Source organism: Peromyscus californicus, unplaced genomic scaffold, assembly GCF_007827085.1.
Source record: "Peromyscus californicus insignis strain IS unplaced genomic scaffold, ASM782708v3 Scaffold_3__1_contigs__length_106647218, whole genome shotgun sequence".
NCBI lineage: Eukaryota > Metazoa > Chordata > Mammalia > Rodentia > Cricetidae > Peromyscus > Peromyscus californicus.
In genome coordinates, this window is record NW_026294551.1 from 47,716,514 (window position 1) to 47,735,802 (window position 19,289).

The window sequence follows — 19,289 nt, forward strand, 5'->3', positions numbered from 1 at the left end:
ACAGAATGTTATAACTGAAATTACTGGTCTAGTTTGGTCAGAGCTGACAGAGTACAGACAGTAAAGGCCATGCTCATGAGGTTTCAGATGGGAACTGGATTAGAAGCATTCCTGTGACAGTGTGACAAGGACTTGTCTACATTTTGCCATGAGACTTTGTGGAAGGTTGAGTTAATGGATTAATCCACTGGAATGAATTTTAAGGCAGTCCAGGCTACTGCTTGAATGCTATTGGATGCATTTAACTGGATTTATATTAAGAAATGGGAGGAAGAAAGCAGAGAGGACAGTTTTGGTAGAAAAAGGGTTCTTGATATACAACTTAGTTTTTACAGTTAGCTTTCGTGTTGCTGTGACCAAAATCCCTGACAGAAGCAACTTCAGAGGGAAGGTTTCAGGAGGCTTCCATCTGGGACAGCAGGAAGACGAGCTGTAATTGCGCATCACGATGGCAGGAGGGCGTGGAAGAGCACAGGCGTTTGGTTCACTGTGTGGTGGATCAGGACACAGAGCTGCCTGCACCGTACAGGCCCACCGCTACCAGCCTACCTTGTCAGCCAGGCCCTGCATCTTAAAGCATCCACAGTTTATATTTTTGGTTGTGAGCCTAGCCTTTAATAGCTGAGCCATCTCTCCAGCCCATCATCCACAATTTACAAAAGAACACTACCAGGGAAAAAAAGGAAGGAAGGAAGGAAGGAAGGAAGGAAGGAAGGAAGGAAGGAAGGAAAGAAAGGAAGAAAGGAAGAAAGGAAGAAAGGAAGAAAGGAAGAAAGAAGAAAGAAAGAAAGAAAGAAAGAAGAAAGAAAGAAAGAAAGAAAGAAAGAAAGAAAGAAAGAAAGAAAGAAAGAAAGAAAGAAAGAAAGAAAGAAAAAAACAACAACAAAAAACCTCACTACCTGCTAGGAACCAAGTATCAAACCACCAGTTTGTAGAGGATAAAAACGCAAGCAACAAATCACAATGGGAGTGCCTTTCAAGATATGGATAAGGAAGGCACAGTCGTTCAAAAGATGAATGCTGGCCGGGTGCGGCTGCGCGCACACACCTTTGATTTGAGCATTTGGGAGGCAGGGGCAGGTGGATTCTCTGTGAGTTCAAGGCCAGTCTAGTCTACATAGTTCCAGGACAGCCAGGACTACACAGTGAAAGCCTGTCTCAAAAAACAAACAAACATAAAAAAGGTTCCAGGTTCAATCTCTAGACCCCAAACAACCACACAGCTCTCCCCAACCCCAAACAACCACACATCAAAACGGGCTGGTGAGATGACTCAGCATGTGAAGCGCTTGCCAAAAAGATTTGACAACCTTAGTTTGATCCCTGGGACCCACACAATGGGAGGAGAGAACCAATTCCCACAAATTCCCTCTAGCTCCACACATATGCCCCACAAATAAAGAGACTAAAAAAAGAACTCTACAGCCACAATAGGTTATGCATGCCTATACACCTAGCACTCTGGAGGCTGAGGCAAGATCACTGTCAATTTGAGACCACATAGCAAGTACTATGCCAGCCAGGGCTACATAGTGTGAACCAGTCTTAAAAAACCAAAAACAAACAAAACAAAAATCAAGCAACAATAACAACAACAACAACAAAAAAACAAAAGAGTACTTTGTAGTAAAGGCAACGACAAAAATGCTCCTTTAGGACATTTCTGGAATCAGCAATATCCTACCAAGTGCTCAGGGGTATATAAACATTTGGAAGGCTTTCCCTGGAGAAGAGAGCACCATTGTACACTGCTCTCAGAGATGCCCATGAAGTTGTTTATCCCAGATTCTCGTTTAAATGCTATTTTTGAGCATATTTATATATACTAGTCACTGAACTCACAATTTCATATACTTTCTAAAATGTCATTCAACCAATATTTATTAACATTTAGTTTTCTGTTTTATTGGCTTTGAGGAAAAGTCTCACTATGTAGGCCAGGCTGGCCTCAAATTCTTTACATTTTTTCCTCTTTAATTAATTATTTATTTTCATGTGTACTTGTGTGTATGTGATGTATGAATGTGGGCATCTCTGTGTGCAGGTGCATATGGAGGCCAGAGAATGATGTATGGATATCTTCCTCAATTGTTTGTTCATCTTATTTTTTGAGACAGGATCTCTCACTGAACCTGGAGCTCACTTTTTCAGCAAGGCTACCTGGCGAGTGAGATCCTGGGATCCACTTGTCTGCACCCCACATCTAAGTAACATCTGAGGTTACAGATGCATGCGGCCATGTCTGGCTTATCTTAGCTGTCAACGACTGGATCTGTAATCAACTAATAAAATTCAAGCTGCTGGCATTCTTGAGAGGGATTATCTTACAAATTCAATTTTATACGTATGAATGCTTCGCCTCATGTATGTATGTGTACATCTGTGCCCGGTGCCCACAGAGGTCAGAAGATAGTGATGGATCCCATGGAACTGGAGTAACTGATAGTTGTAAACTACCATGTGAGTTCTAGGAATGGACCCACATCCTCTGCAACAGCAACAAGTGCTCTTAACCACTGAGCCATCTCTCCAGGCCCCTGTGAGTTTCTTGATCAGATTATTAAAAGTGAGAAGACTCACACTTAATGTGGATAGTACCTTCTAGTGGCCACCCAGATAAAAGGTCATGGAAAAGGAAACATTGCCATTTGCCTCTTTGCCTTCACTCTTGCTGACAAGTTTATCTGTCCTGTTGTTGAGGCATTCCTTTGCTGATATTACAAGCAACTTCTTCCAACTTCCAACCTAGACTGAAGACCAGAAGCTCTCTAGGAATCTTGAAGGCCTTTTAGCTGGGTCAGCTGAGACATCCAGCCTCGTGGACTGAGAAACTACTAGATTCTCAGCCTCTCCAATGTCAGACAAGCCACTGTTGATCACCCAGACCATATTATGTAAGTCAACTTAATAAACCCCATTTTAATACATATACTCAGTCAGGTACTGTGGTGCACGTCTTTAATCCCAGCATTGGGGAGGTAGAGGCAGGCAGATCTCTGTGAGTTTGAGGCCAGTCTGGTCTACTGTGGGGCGTTTACCCACTACCCCCACAGTTCCCCAGAGTCTTCTTGAGTGCAAGCAGCAGGAAATATTAGATAGAAGGATTTATTGCGGAGATAAACAGATAGAAAATAAAGGATAGCCTCGAGAGGGCCTGGAACCTATTCCAACGGCCCCGACTGTCTCTGCCCCAGGGATTTTATAGAGATGCCAGGGGGTGGAGCAAAAGACCTCCTCCCCCAGCACAGCCAAGTGCAGACCATCTCAGACACCTGCATTCAGGCCCGTGGTCCTAATCATCCTCTATGTGGACCTGCTGGGTAAAGCCACGAGGAACCCAAGAACGGGCTCCCACAGGTCCCCCTTTCTTAATATAAAACTCTTAAGGCGACTACAAACTTAAAGAATCCCTTAGCTTCATCATTACCATTAACAGGTTAACATAAATATTGCTATACATAGTCACAATTCTCTCAATCTTACAACTCAAAGCAAACTCTTAACAGAACCATTTGAATTAGCATATATGGTGCTATATATAGTTAACAATTTTCTCCGTCTTACAACTTTAACTCAATCATTTGAATTTTCTTGCTAACAGAACATAGGAAAAACTTGGATGTATTCACATCAAACTTAAATTTTATTTCCTTAACTTCACAAAACCAGGGTGCATCAATATCAATAAGGTAAACATAATTTCTGCAAATAATTCAACCTCATAACTCCTCCTTTTCTTTATAATTTTTTAAACAAAATCTCAAACCTAGTTAGAAGAACCCAAACTCATACAATTCCTACAAACCCATATTGAAAAGCAATCTTCTCAGTCTAACCATTAACACTTTGAAAACTTTTAGCAAAACATCCAAAAGCAGTTTCTTAATAAAACTCTTTACACTTTAAAAAGTAGTCTCTTAATATACCCCATTTGCATTTCTTACTAACAAAAACATGACATTAATCCACTCAAACAACTTTTGAAATTAGACTAAGGAATATTAACTCTCCCCCTTTTCTTTATAATTTAAGCAAAATCTCAAGCCTAGTTAGAAAACCAAACTTTTCCATTTAAACAGTTCCATTTACAACACAAAACCAGTTCTGTAAGTAATTTCATTTTTACATAAACAGTTCCACAAAAACATGAATCACCAATTAATAAAGCATATATGCATACACAAAACTGCATCTTGATTCTAGGTAGAAATAATAAATTTCTTCATTTAAACAGTTCCATTTTTAACCCAATTCCAGAAAACAGTTCCTAGGTCATTACTATAAGTAAACTCAAAATTGTCCCATATCAATGAAATCTCTATTGTTCATTTCATTTCTTAAGTCTTAAAATTCAAACGATAAATTCTGGTACTAGTCTTCCAAATATGAGAAATCCATAACCAAAATCTTTTTGTAATTTTATCTCATTTTAAGTTCAAAAAGTTCAAACAAGAAATAAATTCTGGTATCAGGCTTTCACTTCCAAATATGAAGAGATGTTTTTCAACCAAAACTTTTTGCAGTTAACAATTTTTGTTCAAACAAGTGTCTCTGAACTTATTCTCAAGCCAGAGACCTTTTTAGGTACAGTAGTATTCTAAACCGCACCGTTTTTGATGTTAGCTCAGGTTTTTCTGTGTTGCGTCGATTTTCCACGGATCTCAGCTGTGGATGCCTTGTGCTGGTTCTGGCGTCCGCCATTCTTAGCTTCTTAGCGGCTTCTGGAACTTTTGAAAACCGCTCAGACTGCCTGCTTTGCAGTCTTCTAGGACACTAACTTCTAGGTCTCAGGTTTTTTCATCATATACATTAAGCATAGACTCACACTTAACATTTGCACTTTTTCACAAACTCACATATAACATTTTTTGCCTTCCAAAGCATTTAGACTCATATTCAACATTTACACTTTTTTACAAACTCACATATAACATATTAATATCTACTTATTTATACTCCTTAAGGAAACTATATAACTACTTTAGCAAATATATTTCTTATTACTTCTTATGTGTTTCTTATGTTCATTCTATCTTATTTCTTATTTAAACTTACATTTGCAACTAGCATCTTTACTTCTTACAAGCTTATTACTACATGTCTTAAGACTACTTTAGATACTTCTTGCAAGCTTATATTCTTTTTTTTTTTTTTTTTTGGTTTTTCGAGACAGGGTTTCTCTGTGTAGTTTTGCGCCTTTCCTGGGACTCACTTGGTAGTCCAGGCTGGCCTGGAACTCACAGAGATTCGCCTGGCTCTGCCTCCCGAGTGCTGGGATTAAAGGCGTGCGCCACCACCGCCCGGCTGCAAGCTTATATTCTTAAAGGAACTCTATAGATCTATTTTACAAACTTATATAGGGCTACCATTAGCATATATTTAACTTAGCAAACACCTAAAGATTTCTTAACACAGATCTAACAAGAGAATTTTTACAAACTCACATATCTTATTTTCATCTTTTTCTATTTCTTACTCTTAATTATTATCACTATCTCTATTAGAAAGATTCTCTTAACTAGACAGGAAGTATGTACATCATTTCTTAAGTTTAGAGTTTACAGTCAGCTTTGCTATAAAGCACTGGGATTTAGTGAGTGTTGTTGTTACAGAATTGTGATAGTTGTTGCTAGGGGACTGCAACCTTCCCAGGATGACGCTACACTCCAAAGTTGCCAGTTCTCTCAGCCGTTCTGGACCGGCAGAGATGCACTGTCAGTGGTAGACAGTTTTTAACTAGAGGCTGTCCCTTCACCCAAATTCATAATAGTTCCCCTAAGTGCTTCAATTCAGATAAACGTTTCTATTACAGCAGCACTTTTGGTTTGTTCCACCGAAAAACTTCACTTCACGCTGAGGGTGAAATTACCGTATTTTGCTGCTGTAAAGCTCTTTGTCAAATACTGCACAGCTATTAGGTGATATAAAGTATTTTTCTAAAGGAGCTAGTAAAGCCACAGTGGCACAGCTCCGAACTGTATTTAGTATTTTCACTTCTTTAGCTTTAACTCCTGATGTTATTAGCAGCTGTAATATTTAGCATTGGTTTTTTATAAGGAACTTTCAGGTGAAGCAACTCTTTTGTAAGACAGCTAGATTTTCTGGTTTGTTTCCCATCTATAAAGCAGTCATTTTTTGAATGCCTGTTTCCTTGTCTCCTTATTAGATTTGCAAAGGAATTACTCAGGGCAGGCAGTTTGTTCAAAAGGTAAAGAATTTTTAATTTCACATAAGTTTCCTTCATATCTAAGACAACGTTCAGTGTATAAACTGCTTTCTCTTGTTTTAAGGATTTTAAAGTGGCTTGTTTGCTCTTAAAGGTAGCTTTTTGTCTTCCAACTACTGTAAAAACTTTGCACAGCTATTAGGGTAAATAAGGCATTTTACCAACGGAGCCCCAAACCGCGAAGCACCTAGTTCTGTATCCTTTCAATTTTTCATTGGAACTGACACAAACTCTTAGACGATTTTCCTCCTTATTCTTTTAAAAGCTGTATTTTAAGTTTACCATGAACGTATTTTCGAGCTGACAAAAGTGTTTCAGGGCAATGTCTCCATCTTTAACGGAAAAACTACCTTTCCCAGAATGCATTTCCCTTATATCAGTCCATAATAGTATCAGTCCTTTATATCATTTCCCTTATATCAGTCATTTCCCACAGTTTTTTTTTGGGTCTGAGAGTCAACTGGTTCTCTTTTACCAGACTTGCTTACAAATTCTTGCCCGGGAGGTTTGAACAGTTTTTTGCTTTTGCAACGGGAGATTTGAACAAGCATTTTACATTTTGAATTATGGCACATTGAGAGGGTTCTGGTATCTCCTTAGCTGACTTTAACAGGTGTCTCTCCTTCATTTGACACTGGCCCCAAATCAGAACTGCACCTGCCTCGTTAGCGCGCATTGAGGCTGGCATTTCTGATAGCGACTTTCCTCGGGGCTTATGTTTGTCTTAGCCAGTCAGTGAAAAACAAGATCATTTAGAACAGCTTTTCCATAGCTCCTTCAGAGAGATTTTCTCCCACTAATTTTATTCTCATTTTGCTTGTTCCTTCCCCCACAGATGCAGAGCTTCAGGTATCTGTCTACGGATCTGTACCTCTGCTAGCTGCCTTTGGAAGTAGGGGCTTTTTTTCTCCCCCCGAATCTGCCTCAAATTCTAGCAGCTTTTTCAGGTCATGTATTTTCTGGGGAGGATTATGTCCCATCTCTTTCTTCAGAGTCTTTCTCCCAGACAGTTCCCAGTTTGGTCTCAGTTTATTCCCTCTACCCCAGAAACAGTTTCCGACACTACAGTGGTGGCTTTCCCTGCTACTGAAGGTAGGGGCTTTTTGTCTGTTTGTTTTCGGGGTCTGTGTGGTTTGCATACAGACTGAAAATCTAACAAGGGAGGTTTTTGCCATTTCTAAACTCCCATTAGGACAGGCGTTTTGTTGCATCAGGCCTTCACCTGGCCCAGTCCCCCAGTGGGTTGGTTGCGTTTTCTTGTCTGGGTGCTCAAGGACAGAGCTTATGCCAGAGACAATCACCCCTTAGGGCTACACTCCCTCATCTCAGGGAGTCAGTTGAAACAAAGCTTTTCTCAAAGAGGTGCTTTCTCTGACAGAAAAGAAAGCTTTACTCCTGGATAGTTCTGTTCTGCCCTGGCTGGGCTCTTTCCCCAGACAGCGTTCTGACTCAGCAGCACAACTGCTTCAGACACAGTTCAGCTTTACTGTTTTCCCAGAAGGGTCCTTACTCTGATAGGAAAGCTTTTCTCAGATTTCTTTTTGCAGCTCTGGACCTATTAAGCCGGGACTTGTAGGAAAGTGGACAACTGTGCCGTTCCCACCGGCTTTAGCTTTGTTCATTAGCAATCTTCCCCCTGGGTCCTGCACCTTCCTGCCTCAGCTCTGTGCTCCAGGAAGTTTACCACTGCAGGAACCCTAGTATCCCCGAAATGCACTCCCACTCAGAGACGCTGGCCAGTCACCGCTGGGTTTTTGGTCAGAAGCGAATATACAATGCTAACGGAGTTTGCATTGGGACGATTAGGAGCACCTTTTTATTCTGAAACGCTCACTCAAACAAAACCCTTGATGCCTCAGCTCCGTTGTAACTGAAAAGCTCGGCTTTTTTGCTTTTCTCAGATAAAGTTTCCTGCCCTTTTGGGCTCTCTGTAGCTCTTTACCCACAGTCTCCCAAGCGTTTCCCTCAGGGTACTCTGACCCACTGTCTTTCACTAGCTTGAAAAGACAGAGCTTAGAAGAGGTTTTTAGGAACTTGTCCCTGCCTCCTGCATTGCAGGGAGGATTTTTAAAGCTTGAAAGAACTTAGGTTTTGCTGTCTTAAGAGGTTGGTTGTTTTCCCTTTGAGCTAATCACAGGTGGTCCCCATACTAATATCTTCAGGTGATTCTAATTTTTGTCCTTCTGAGAAAGTTAAAGGCTTTAGTTTTTAAGTTTGAGAGCTTTTAGTCTGAGAAAGATTAAGGCTTTTTAGAGAGATTTTTCCCAAGTTTTCCAAGAAAAGCTTTTAGTTTAAGAGAAAGATTTTTCTCCCCAAGAGAGAAAGACCAACTTTTCCCAAAACTTCCCAACTTTAAACTTTGGCTTTTTACACCCCCATTTTTGCCTCAAGGAGAAATCACTTTCTCCTGCAGCTTGGACTTAGCATTTCAGCTGTCCCCAGGACAAAAGCTTCCATAGGAAACTTTTTCTTCCCGTAAGCTCAGAGAAGAGCTTTTTTACTACCCGTAAAGCCCAAAGAAAGATTTTTTCCCCCCAGTTTGCATTCATAGCCCCCAAAGTTAGAAAATTGAAGAGTTTTTCTGTCTAGTTGCCTTATTTTTTCCTACACAATCTTACACGTCTAAGTTTTTCCTACACTATTTTACTACCCTATGCCTTATACTTATTTTTCACAGATAGAAATTGAGAAAGGGATACAAGATAGAAAATTTTGACAGAAGAGAATTTCACTGCAGCATCGGACATCCTTCCAGTCAGCTTTCCTTTTCTCTCGAGGATAAAACCCTTGCCTCTCAATAATATATATAAAAAATATATATATTTTCCATAACACCGGCATCCCTTATCCACTGGCAGGGCTGAACTCAGCACTTTCGCCAAAAACTCTGTAATAAAACTATTATTTTCCTTTATCTTTAGTCCCTGTTCATTTGTCTTTGGTCCCCCCTTTTTTCTTTAGTCCCCCCTTTTTTCTTTTTTTAGTCCCTGTTCATGGCGCCATTCTGTGGGGCGTTTACCCACCACCCCCACAGTTCCCCAGAGTTTTCTTGAGTGCGAGCAGCAGGAAATATTAGATAGAAGGATTTATTGCGGAGAATCTTGCAGAGATAAACAGATAAAAAATAAAGGATAGCCTTGAGAGGGCCTGGAACCTATTCCAATGGGCCCCGACTGTCTCTGCCCCAGGGATTTTATAGAGACACCAGGGGGTGGAGCAAAAGACCTCCTAACCCAGCACAGCCAAGTGCAGACCATCTCAGACACCTGCATTCAGGCCCATGGTCCTAATCATCCTCTATGCGGACCTGCTGGGTTAAGCCACGAGGAACCCAAGAACGGGCTCCCACAGTCTACAGAGTGAGTTCCAGGACAGCCAGGGCTATACAGAGAAACCCTGTCTCAAAACAAAACAAAGACACAAAACCAAAAAAACAAAACAAAAGCCATATATTTATTCTACCAGCTTTGTTACTTTAGAGAATTCTAATATGTGTGGGTACTAGGATTTTGAACTCAGTCTTCATGTTTAAGCAGAAAGTTTCCTTCTGCTAGGATTAAACCTGAAGTCAGCCTGAGCTACATGGACAGACCCTGTCTTAAAAACAAACAAACAAACAACCCCACAAAACTCAGTATAGCTAGTTTTTCACTGATCCTTGGAGGTGGTCCTCCTGAGTTTTAGTTTGAGGGTCTAGAAAGAACTTCCCGTTTCTTTAGGCCTCAATGTTTTGGTCTTAGGGGCTCTGAACCTGGATCTGTGGCTTGTCACATCACAGACGTTCAACAGCTGGCAAACATCTTCACAGAGAGACTGTGTTTGCTGCAGTGTCCCTCTGGTGGTGAGATTTTGCTCCTCCACTATTAAGACTGAAGACTTTACTCCATCTTGTTACTGGACTTTCTGTTCCTGAGCACTGGGGAAAACGGATTCCGTATTTGGGCCTTGAATTTGCCCATTTGTCAACCCACCAGACCAGATCCAAATGACTGCCAAGACTTCTGTCAACTTCTGCTTCTTCCAGGGTGGTCACTTTGCTGGGCTCATACGTAACTCCTTGGTCTACAATTTATCCTCAGGAAAGAAAATGGCTAATGACCACTAAGAAGCAGTTTTTCCCTTCAGAATTTTTAGTTTATCTAGACCTTGCTGCTATTTGATGTCTGTAGAATGTGTTTGTTACAGTAGAATTTTTTTAGTTGCCTTGGGGATATTGCCTGCTGTGACCTAGCATATCCCACCTGGAAGCAGAAGTCCTATTTGCCAAATGTGAAGAAATTTGCCAATACATACTGCAAACACAAGATCTGAGAATAGATTTAATGTGGAGTGTAATGGAGAAGGAAAGTAATCAGCCAGTTTCTGGATTGTAACTGGACAGATGTTGGTACAGTTCAATAAGAGACTCTACAAGATGATCTGATGTAGACTGGGGGGGGGGGAGATATCATGAGTTAGTTTGTTCTTTCTTTTTTTTTTTTTTTTGGTTTTTCGAGACAGGGTTTCTCTGTGTAGCTTTGCGCCTTTCCTGGAACTCACTTGGTGGTAGTTCTTTCTTATTTATGAAGGCAAAGTCTCATGTAGTCTATGGTGGTCTCAAACTTGGCTTTGTAAATGACCTTGAACTTGTGATCCTCCTTCATGCTAGCATTATAGACATGTGTTACCAGGCCTAGCTTACAAACTTGGTTTTTTAGTACAGAATAGCTCTGTGATGGTTAGCTTTAATCATCAACTTACATCACCAAAATCACCAAGAATCATCCGGGAAGAGTCTCAATGAAGGGACTGTCTATGCTGGGGTGGGCTAAGGGCATGTTGATAAGGGATTATCCTGATTGTTAATTGATGTGGAAGACCCAGCCCACTGTGAGCAGTACCATTCCCTGAGCAGGAGGTCTCAAGCAGTATAAGAGAGAAGAAACAGGCAAGCAAGCCAGGATCCAGGTGCTCACTTTTTCTCTTTTCTTGACAGTGGATGTGATGCTTTTACTCTCCGCCTTGACTTCCCAGAAATCATGGACCATATCCCAGAACTGCAAGGCAAATAAACCTTTTCCTCTTCCAAGTTGCTTTATGCCAGGATATTTTATCACGGCAACAGAAAGGAAACTAGAACAGGCCCTAAAATTTCCATGTTAGGAACTGAACCTAAGGCTGTTGTAATTCACTAGGATAGGGACCACTGGAAGGGAATTTGATTTTTTTTTTTTTCCGAGACAGGGTTTCTCTGTGTAACTTTGGGGCCTGTCCTGGATCTCGCTCTATAGACCAGGCTGGCCTCAAACTCACAGAGATCCGCCTGCCTCTGCCTCCCGAGTGCTGTGTGCCACTGCTGCCCGGCTGGGAATTTGATTTTAATGGTAAAAATCATGTGTTTGTTTCTGGATATGCTGAATTCTTAAGTATCTTTGAGATTTTCAAGAAGTTAGCTAGATTTATAGATTTGAGTCTCAGAAAAGAGGTCAGGGCTTGCGATATATTTTGAGGACATTTAAGAGAAGACTGATGTCACTGGTCTGAATACAACGACCTCAGTTGAGAATACAAAAGGGAAGGGAGCCTAGGCTAGTCTTGAGGAACTCCTGTATTAAACAATCAGACAAACCCCCCTCTTTAATTTATATTCCTGCCAATGCATCAAATATTCAAATGATTCTTGCTGTTTACTACACTGTTCTGTTAGTAAACCAGACTGATTTATCTAGGCAAAATTCTGCCTATGATCCATACTTTCATCAGTCCCCTACCATTTTTGAAATTCTGTAAAGGGAATCCACAGCTCCTGTAGACTGCGTTAGATATTTTTCAGTTTTTTTCAAATTGCAGGTCATGATTCAATGGGTCATGAAATGAATTTAGTGGGCTCTGATTAGCATTTCAAAACGAGGTAAACAGAAGGCAAACTGTCACAGTACAGCACGTGCAGTGAGCATCCACACATGCTTGCTTGGAGACTTAGCCAGTTTGACGGCTCTAAATGCCACAGAGCTCTCCCAGCCTTGTATCTCTATCCCAGGCCCTCTCTTAAATTCCAAACGTGTTTAGGCATCGCCATTGGGTATCTACTGGACACATGCAACTCAAATATGAAGTGTGGGTCTTCTTTCCCTGTCTGTGGTTCCCAGATGTGGCAAAGCCATCCTTCTCTCTGGGGCCATCTGTACTTCTCACATTCTACTCCACAACACATCTCATGTCAAGAACTGTTATTAACTCTACCTCAGAATCCAAATGCATCTTCCTACCCTAATTACAGTCATCCTGGCCTACGTCCATCTTCTCATCGGGGTTACTCCGATGGCCTTTCAGGCGTCTCTGCTTCTACTCTGGCTCCTTCTGCTGCCTGGCCTTAACACAGCAGACAGAGTGAGTCTTTACAACAGGGCTCAGGACCAGTGAGACTGTTCAGACCTAAATCACTTCCTGCCAAGTTTGATGATCTGAGTTCAATCCCTGAACCTGAGTGGTGGAAGGAGAGAACCGACTCCCCAGAGTTGCCCTCTGACCTCCACCTGTAAACTGTGGCATGTGCGTGTATATGCCACACACATACACAAAAGTAAAAGAAATTTCAATAGAAAATCATTAGAAAAATCAGGGCTCAGCCAACTTTTTATGTAGAAGGCTAGAGTATTTAGACTTTGCAAACCTAGAAGAAAATTTTAATCTATTAGTTACTCATATAGCAAGCAGATTTCTAAAATCTTTTGACAAAATTAAAAATATAATAGTAGAGTATAATTTTTATAATATAAGGCTACTAATGACAACAATGGGATTATTTCTTTTCTAATTAATTAATTAATTTTATTATTATTAGTGTATGTGTGTGCATTCATATTCCACAGCATATGTGTGGAGGTGAGAGGACAGCCCTGCAGAGCTGGATCTCTCCTTCCACCTTTATGTGGTTATAGGGATTGAACTCAGGTCACCAAGCTTGCATATTAGGTAGTCAGGCAGGCTTACGTCCTAGGAAGCAAGCTTTACTTGCTTAGCCATCTCACTGGCCTTAAAACAAAACAAGCCGGGCGGCGGTGGCACACGTCTTTAATCCCAGCACTCTGGAGGCTCAGCCAGGCGGATCTGTGAGTTCGAGGCCGGCCTGGTCTATAAAGTGAGATCCAGGACAGGAACCAAAATTACACAGAGAAACCCCGTCTGGAAAAACCAAAACCAACCAACCAAACAAACAAACAAAAAACCATGTCATTTTGTTTAATTAGGGTTCAAGGCCAATACTCCTTATCCTAAAATCAACTACAAATGTCTATCTGGCAAAACCATCCTTAGCTGTGGTCCTAAAAGGAAAATATACAATTGTAATAACTTTATCTTGCAGGCTTAGTTTGCTCATCTCTGCTTGAAGACACAGTCAGCTCACATCACTCTCCTCTCAAGCCTCCGCCAACTAGTTTGCTCTTCAACAGACTCCCCAGCTGAGCAGCTCAAAACAACAGCCATTTATTACCTTCACAGGGGTCAGAAGCCTATGCAGGCTGCCTCTCTGCTCAGGTCCTTACAAGGTGAGAATCCTCTTCGGAGGGTCGGGGAAGAGCCTTCCCAGGCTCACTGGGTTGCTGGCAGAAGTCAGCTCCTGTGATTACCTGAGGTCATTACTTCCTAGTGGCGTGGTTTGTGCCAGGCGTGTTTCCGGGTACTCACTGTGCCCTATTACCAATTTTCCCTCCGCTCTCAGCTCATTCTGCTGTGATCAGACTAGCTTTCTTGCTGGTGCTCGAACCTACTCGGTGCACGCACATTCACATCCTTTCCTGGTGATCTCTGTCATTTGACTTTTTTTGTTCCAATTTTTATTACATGTTCTGCTGAAACAACCTCGTCCCCCTTTATTTTTTGTTTTTGAGACAGAGTCTCACTATATTGCCCTTTCTGGCCTGGAACTCTCTACATAGACCAGTCTACCTGCCTCTGCCTCCAGAGTGCAGGGATTAATATTACTGATTGCCACTGAGCAATCAATAATAGTTACTGAACAAGTGATCACGTGGAGCTCAGCACCAACTGATACATTGACAGCACAGCTTTTGCAGTTCAGGCTCAGGGAGCAGGAGGAAAATGGGTGGAAAGATTTTAAGAGCCAGAAAGTCTGCTGTGAGATCGCATCTCCCAGAAATGTTGGGAAGCTATGAAGTCTCAACAACATGGCTGCCTAAACAAGACCTGGATAAGGATGACGCTAATATAAAGGTTAACCTGGGGGAAAAAGTTCTCACAGGGGTCCAATGTCAGACAAAGAACTACAAGAAACTAAAGAATGTTCAGAGTGGGAGAAATAGTCTTCTCCAGGGAAACCAAGTCCCAGTTGGTTATCTAATACAAGTGGTCTGTCCTGCAATCATACACATACAAGTAACATCATATGGACGGCATAGATTGTATTTATTTATTTATTTATTTGGTTTTTCGAGACAGGGTTTCTCTGTGTAGCTTTGGAGCCTGTCCTGGAACTCGCTCTGTAGCCCAGGCTGACCTCGAACTCACAGAGATCCACCTGCCTCTGCCTCCCGAGTGCTGGGATTAAAGGTGTGCGCCACCACCGCCCGGCTAGATTGTATTTATATATTTAGAAACACACAAACACAACTACAACTTAAAAATAAAAGAGGCCATGAATTTGAGAGAGGGCAAGAGCAAGGTGGGGATGGGTATATGAGAAGGTTGGAGGGAGGAAATGATGTAATTATATTTTAATTTCAGAAAATTAAAAATAATATTCATTGAATAAATGAAACTTGGGTTTCCACTGTTTTCTATATATGCATATGTTTACTAGTTTGTGATATAAAATGTCTAGCTTACCAATGAATATAGTCCATAGAATTTGAAAGTTACTGGGGCTAGACTATATAATTTCTAGGGTTCTTTCCCATCTGTAGCATTTAACGAATTTCTTTGGGCAGCTACACAATCTGCACCATATATCCTTTGAGTGACAGGAAGGTTTACGGCCTCAGGACTACAACAAGACACTAAATTACTGAACTATAACACATACCAAAAAAGGAAAATAGTTATCCCTACACATTCTATAATCACAGACTAGGAAGAAATGTGAAAACAGATAAGAACTGCTTAATGTCCCCTAATATAAAAACATAAAGCTACTCTTTCCAGCAGAAAAAGATGTAACTTCAGATCAAATGGCAAGAGAGAAGGGTTTCCAGATCAAAATTTCCCTAGTGTTTCCATTCACTTACTGAAGGAGGGAGGAGGCGTGACGAAAGATGTCGCTCAACGTCTCTGCTGTAGAAATTGTGTCCTGCACAGCCTTCGGGAGTAAAGCCCACTTGTCAAGAAGGTAGGATTTCCATTCATCCACAGGCAGATCCATGCCACCTTAGCTCTGAAAAGTAGAGAATAAGGATTCACCTTTCTACAAATGCCCAATTCTAGAAAATCGAGATTTCATATAGCAAGTGAGAAGCAACCAAATCAATTTCTTGGGTCTTTTTCTATAGTTGTTGATATGCGGAAGGAGATATAATGGGTGGGACCAAATCACTGGACATTCTGTCACTCAGAATATTCTTTGGAAGACTGTTCAAGGAACTATGGTAGATAGTGGTTATATAAGTATAGTATTTGATTCATATTCCAGTCCTTCTAGACCTCTGTTTACTCTAGTTGTCCAAGGCCTTCGCCCCAACAACTATGAAATGAAAATTTTAATTTCTAAGATGGTTCAGTTTTCTGTTTCAATCTCCAGATCTTTCTTTCAGTTCAAAGACTCGGGTTTTTGTTGTTGTTTTGTTTTTGTTTTTTTTTCTTTTTGAGACCTGGTCTTCTTCCTATGTAGCCTTGGCTGGCTTCGAACTCACAGAAATCTGTCTGCTTCTAACTCCTGAGCACCACCACGGCAGGCCCCCAAATTTTTATTTTTGAGGGTCTCGTGTAGTCTAGGCTGACCTCGAATTTACGGTGTTGTTACGGATGACCTTGACCTTTTGCTGCCTCCACATCCCAAGGGCTGGGATTACAGCAGACAAGATGGTAGGTTCTCCAGAACTTTGGCGAGGGCCGTTCGTGCTTTTAGGAACACCACTACCCTCACTCGGAACCCACCTGACAAATTCCCACACATATTTGACTCAGTTTAAACGGCATCTCCTCTCCAAAGCCTCACTGATTCCCCCCCACTCCACCCCCCGGGACTTCACCACACGTGTGGCCCAATCGCGTCTCCCTTGAGTCCGGGCTCGACGCTGCCACAACGCCTAGGTCGGACTACGCTCTTCTGAGGGCGGGGACTGAGTCTGATTTACCTGGTTTATCCCACAGTGTCAAGCCAGAGGCCTGGCACGGGCGCCGGGCACGCACGGCGTGGATGGGTGAAGGACTCGGGTCACTGCTTTGACTATATTTAGCAGCAGAGTTACCAGGGAACAGCTCCGATAGCCCCCTGGGCTGCCATGCTGTGTCCATCCGCCAAACGGGCCGGCAAACTTCCGACAGCTGGCAAGTGACCGACTCAGCGGCACCGCGCAGACACGGACGTACAGTAGTCCGGCGCCCCGCCCTCAGTCCCCCGCCATCCCGCCACTAGGCCTCGAACCCGGCCTCGGGTGGGTCACGTGCTCCGCCCGCCGCGCGGTAGCCAATCCGGCGGCGGCCGGCGCCTAGGCCCGCCCCTCGCACCGCGCGCACGCCGGGGGCGGGGGCGGCACGCACAGATGCTCTGGCCAATCGGTGAGCAGCCCGCGGGACCCCGGCAGGGAAGCTCGGGCGGTGCTGGAGCGCGAGCGCGGGAGTTAGCGGTGCAGCCATGGTGGGACACCTGAGCGAGGGGGCCATTGCGGTAAGGAGACGACCCTGAGCGGGGCCGATGGCTCTGGCAGCACCGGCCTGGAGCGGTGCAAAGCAGTCGGGGGGAGGGAGCCGCTGTTGAACGGGAGACCGTCGGGGAGGAGATTGCGTGGGAGCCGGGAAAGGCTCCCGGGGTCTCAGTGGTCATCCCCCTCCCCACGAGGCATCCTGGTCCCCGTATACAAGCTCGCATTTCTTCTCCCTAAGAAAACAAGATGAATAAACATGCTCCTATTTACCTTCTGCGGCCTCTCTTTTCTCCCTTTCCCCATCACCTCCAAACTTTTCTAGAGTTGTTTTCGGCTGATTGATTGATTTCTTTGCCTCCTCTTGACTCTTTACTCCTATTAGACTTTTCTCTGGCCACGGGAGAAAACGTTGGCTGAAGTCGCCAGTGGTCTCCCAGGTAGCCAAGTCGGAAGACGTTTTTCAGTTTTCAGCTGACATTGTTTGGGCTTGTTGGCCACTGCTTCTTTCTGCTAACACTACTCTCTTGCTAGGGTTCCAGTGACTTGCGTTGGCTGCTCTTCCTTGTCTTATTTGCAAGCCCCTCTGTAAGTTTTTGTTGACTCAAGGCCCTCTGTACACTAGCCCTCCTCTGCATGTCAATTGCTCATTAATTTCTTCCTGCTGAGCTACCTTCGATCTAAAGGATTCTCTCTGCCCTCTATTCTCAAAGTCATCTTAAATTGAACATCTCAGAGCAAATACATGATGTCCTTAAGTCTGACTTTTAAAAAGAATTACATGTGTATATGTGTGTACATACACGAGTGCATATGCTTGATGTGGGGATGGCGCATATGCCTTGGAATGCAGAGGACAACTTCGTGAAGTTGTTAGTTCTCTCGACACTTCTCTGTGGATTCTGGGGATTGAACTCAGGTATCCAGGCTTGCACAGCAGGCCTCTTTGCCCACAGAGCCATCTTGCTGGCCCTCAGTTTGAATTTCTGGATGTCTCTGTCTCAATGAATTACACCATTATTCCTTAATTTATGCTAGTTAGAAGCTAAGGAATCCTCCCTACATTTTGCCTGACTGGGTGCCTAGTCCTGTCAACAACTGAAGTATATTTTAACTCCACGCAGATCTCTGAGTCATCTACTTTCCATCCACACTGCAACAATCATTTGTTGTCTGAACTAGTCAGATCTACTCAACACACGCTGTCCCCCCACAGTCCCTGCATACGGTCCCCTTGCCGGGCCTTGTCTTTCTGTTTTTCTCTTTTAAAATATCTTTCCCTGGAGGCCATTGATCATTGTTTGTTTCTATTTCTTTTGTTAACAGAATGTTCCAGTTCAGCTCAGTTGTTGGTTGGCAAAGTAACTAGACTGAATCCATTTATTTTGAGTTTTTGTTCCCTTATTATAGTTCGTATGACTTTGGGCAACATTCTGAACTCTTCCTTTGTCTGTAAAATGAGGGTGATACTGAGTACCCATTGCACAGGACTAGTTGGAGGATTGGGTTTCTGAAGTTAGTGTTTAGCGCCTGCTAATGCAGCTAGTCAACATCACAGATGTAAATGTGCATTTATTATTTGACTGCTGTGAGTTACTTTGTGTTTCCTACACTAAGTTGTAGAGACTGTGAGGCCTGTCTCTACAGAATGAAACAGTGGAAAGAGAGAGGGACAGAGGTGGAAGGGAGGAAAGAAGCAGCTTGGAAGAAAAGAAGGAGGAGGAAAAACAGTTGTCAGAATCAAAGGGATATTTGTATACACTAGGGTTGTATTAATGTTGAAGCTTGGGATATGATTTTTGAATTGTCCTGACTAACATGGCTACCACCTTGTACCCTTAAGACAAATTACAAATGATTCTTTACTCTTATAAAGAATGTTCATAGGGTTATTTAAATAATTTGCTAAGTTTCTCTTAAATATAAACATTTTAGAAAGAAAGCTGTTTCAGACATTGGGTGAAATATTACTTCTTAGACTTTGCTTATAAAGTTGTGGGATTTTTTTTTCTTTTTTCTTTTTTCTTTTTTTTTTTTTTTTTTTTTTTTAGGTTTTGATCGTAGGTAAAAATGTTTTTTGTTTGTTTGCTTTTAAAGACCATCCCGGTTGTTCTGGAACTGGCTTTGTTGACCAGGCTGACCTCGAACTTACAGAGAACACAAGCTCAGCCTCCCGAAGTGCCACCATGCCAGGCTCCATAGTGTTTTAATATGTGTTTATGGTGATGGAGTATGGAGATCCCTGGTTACCTGACAGAAGTGTCATT

At 42.4% G+C, this 19,289-nt stretch overlaps 2 protein-coding genes across 5 annotated transcripts in view; one reads left to right on the forward strand and one right to left on the reverse strand.

Annotated features, from left to right (window-relative positions):
* Smyd4 (SET and MYND domain containing 4) overlaps window positions 1-16,814 on the reverse strand; it is a 70,355-nt gene extending 53,541 nt beyond the window's left edge. For 3 of the 4 annotated variants that reach the window (XM_052756040.1, XM_052756039.1, XM_052756043.1), the window contains exons 1-2: window positions 16,516-16,814; window positions 15,451-15,596 (exon numbers count right to left, since the gene is read on the reverse strand). In XM_052756040.1, coding sequence (XP_052612000.1) covers window positions 15,451-15,584 — 134 coding nt within the window. In that variant the 5' untranslated portion in view covers window positions 15,585-15,596; window positions 16,516-16,814. Of the gene's footprint in view, window positions 1-15,450; window positions 15,597-16,515 lie in introns of those variants that run through there. The other variant, XM_052756041.1, reaches the window with a different exon arrangement.
* Window positions 16,815-16,918: 104 nt separating this feature from the next.
* Rpa1 (replication protein A1) overlaps window positions 16,919-19,289 on the forward strand; it is a 52,862-nt gene continuing 50,491 nt past the window's right edge. Inside the window, exon 1 of the mRNA XM_052756045.1 lies at window positions 16,919-17,048. Coding sequence (XP_052612005.1) covers window positions 17,016-17,048 — 33 coding nt within the window. The 5' untranslated portion in view covers window positions 16,919-17,015. The remainder of the gene's footprint in view (window positions 17,049-19,289) is intronic.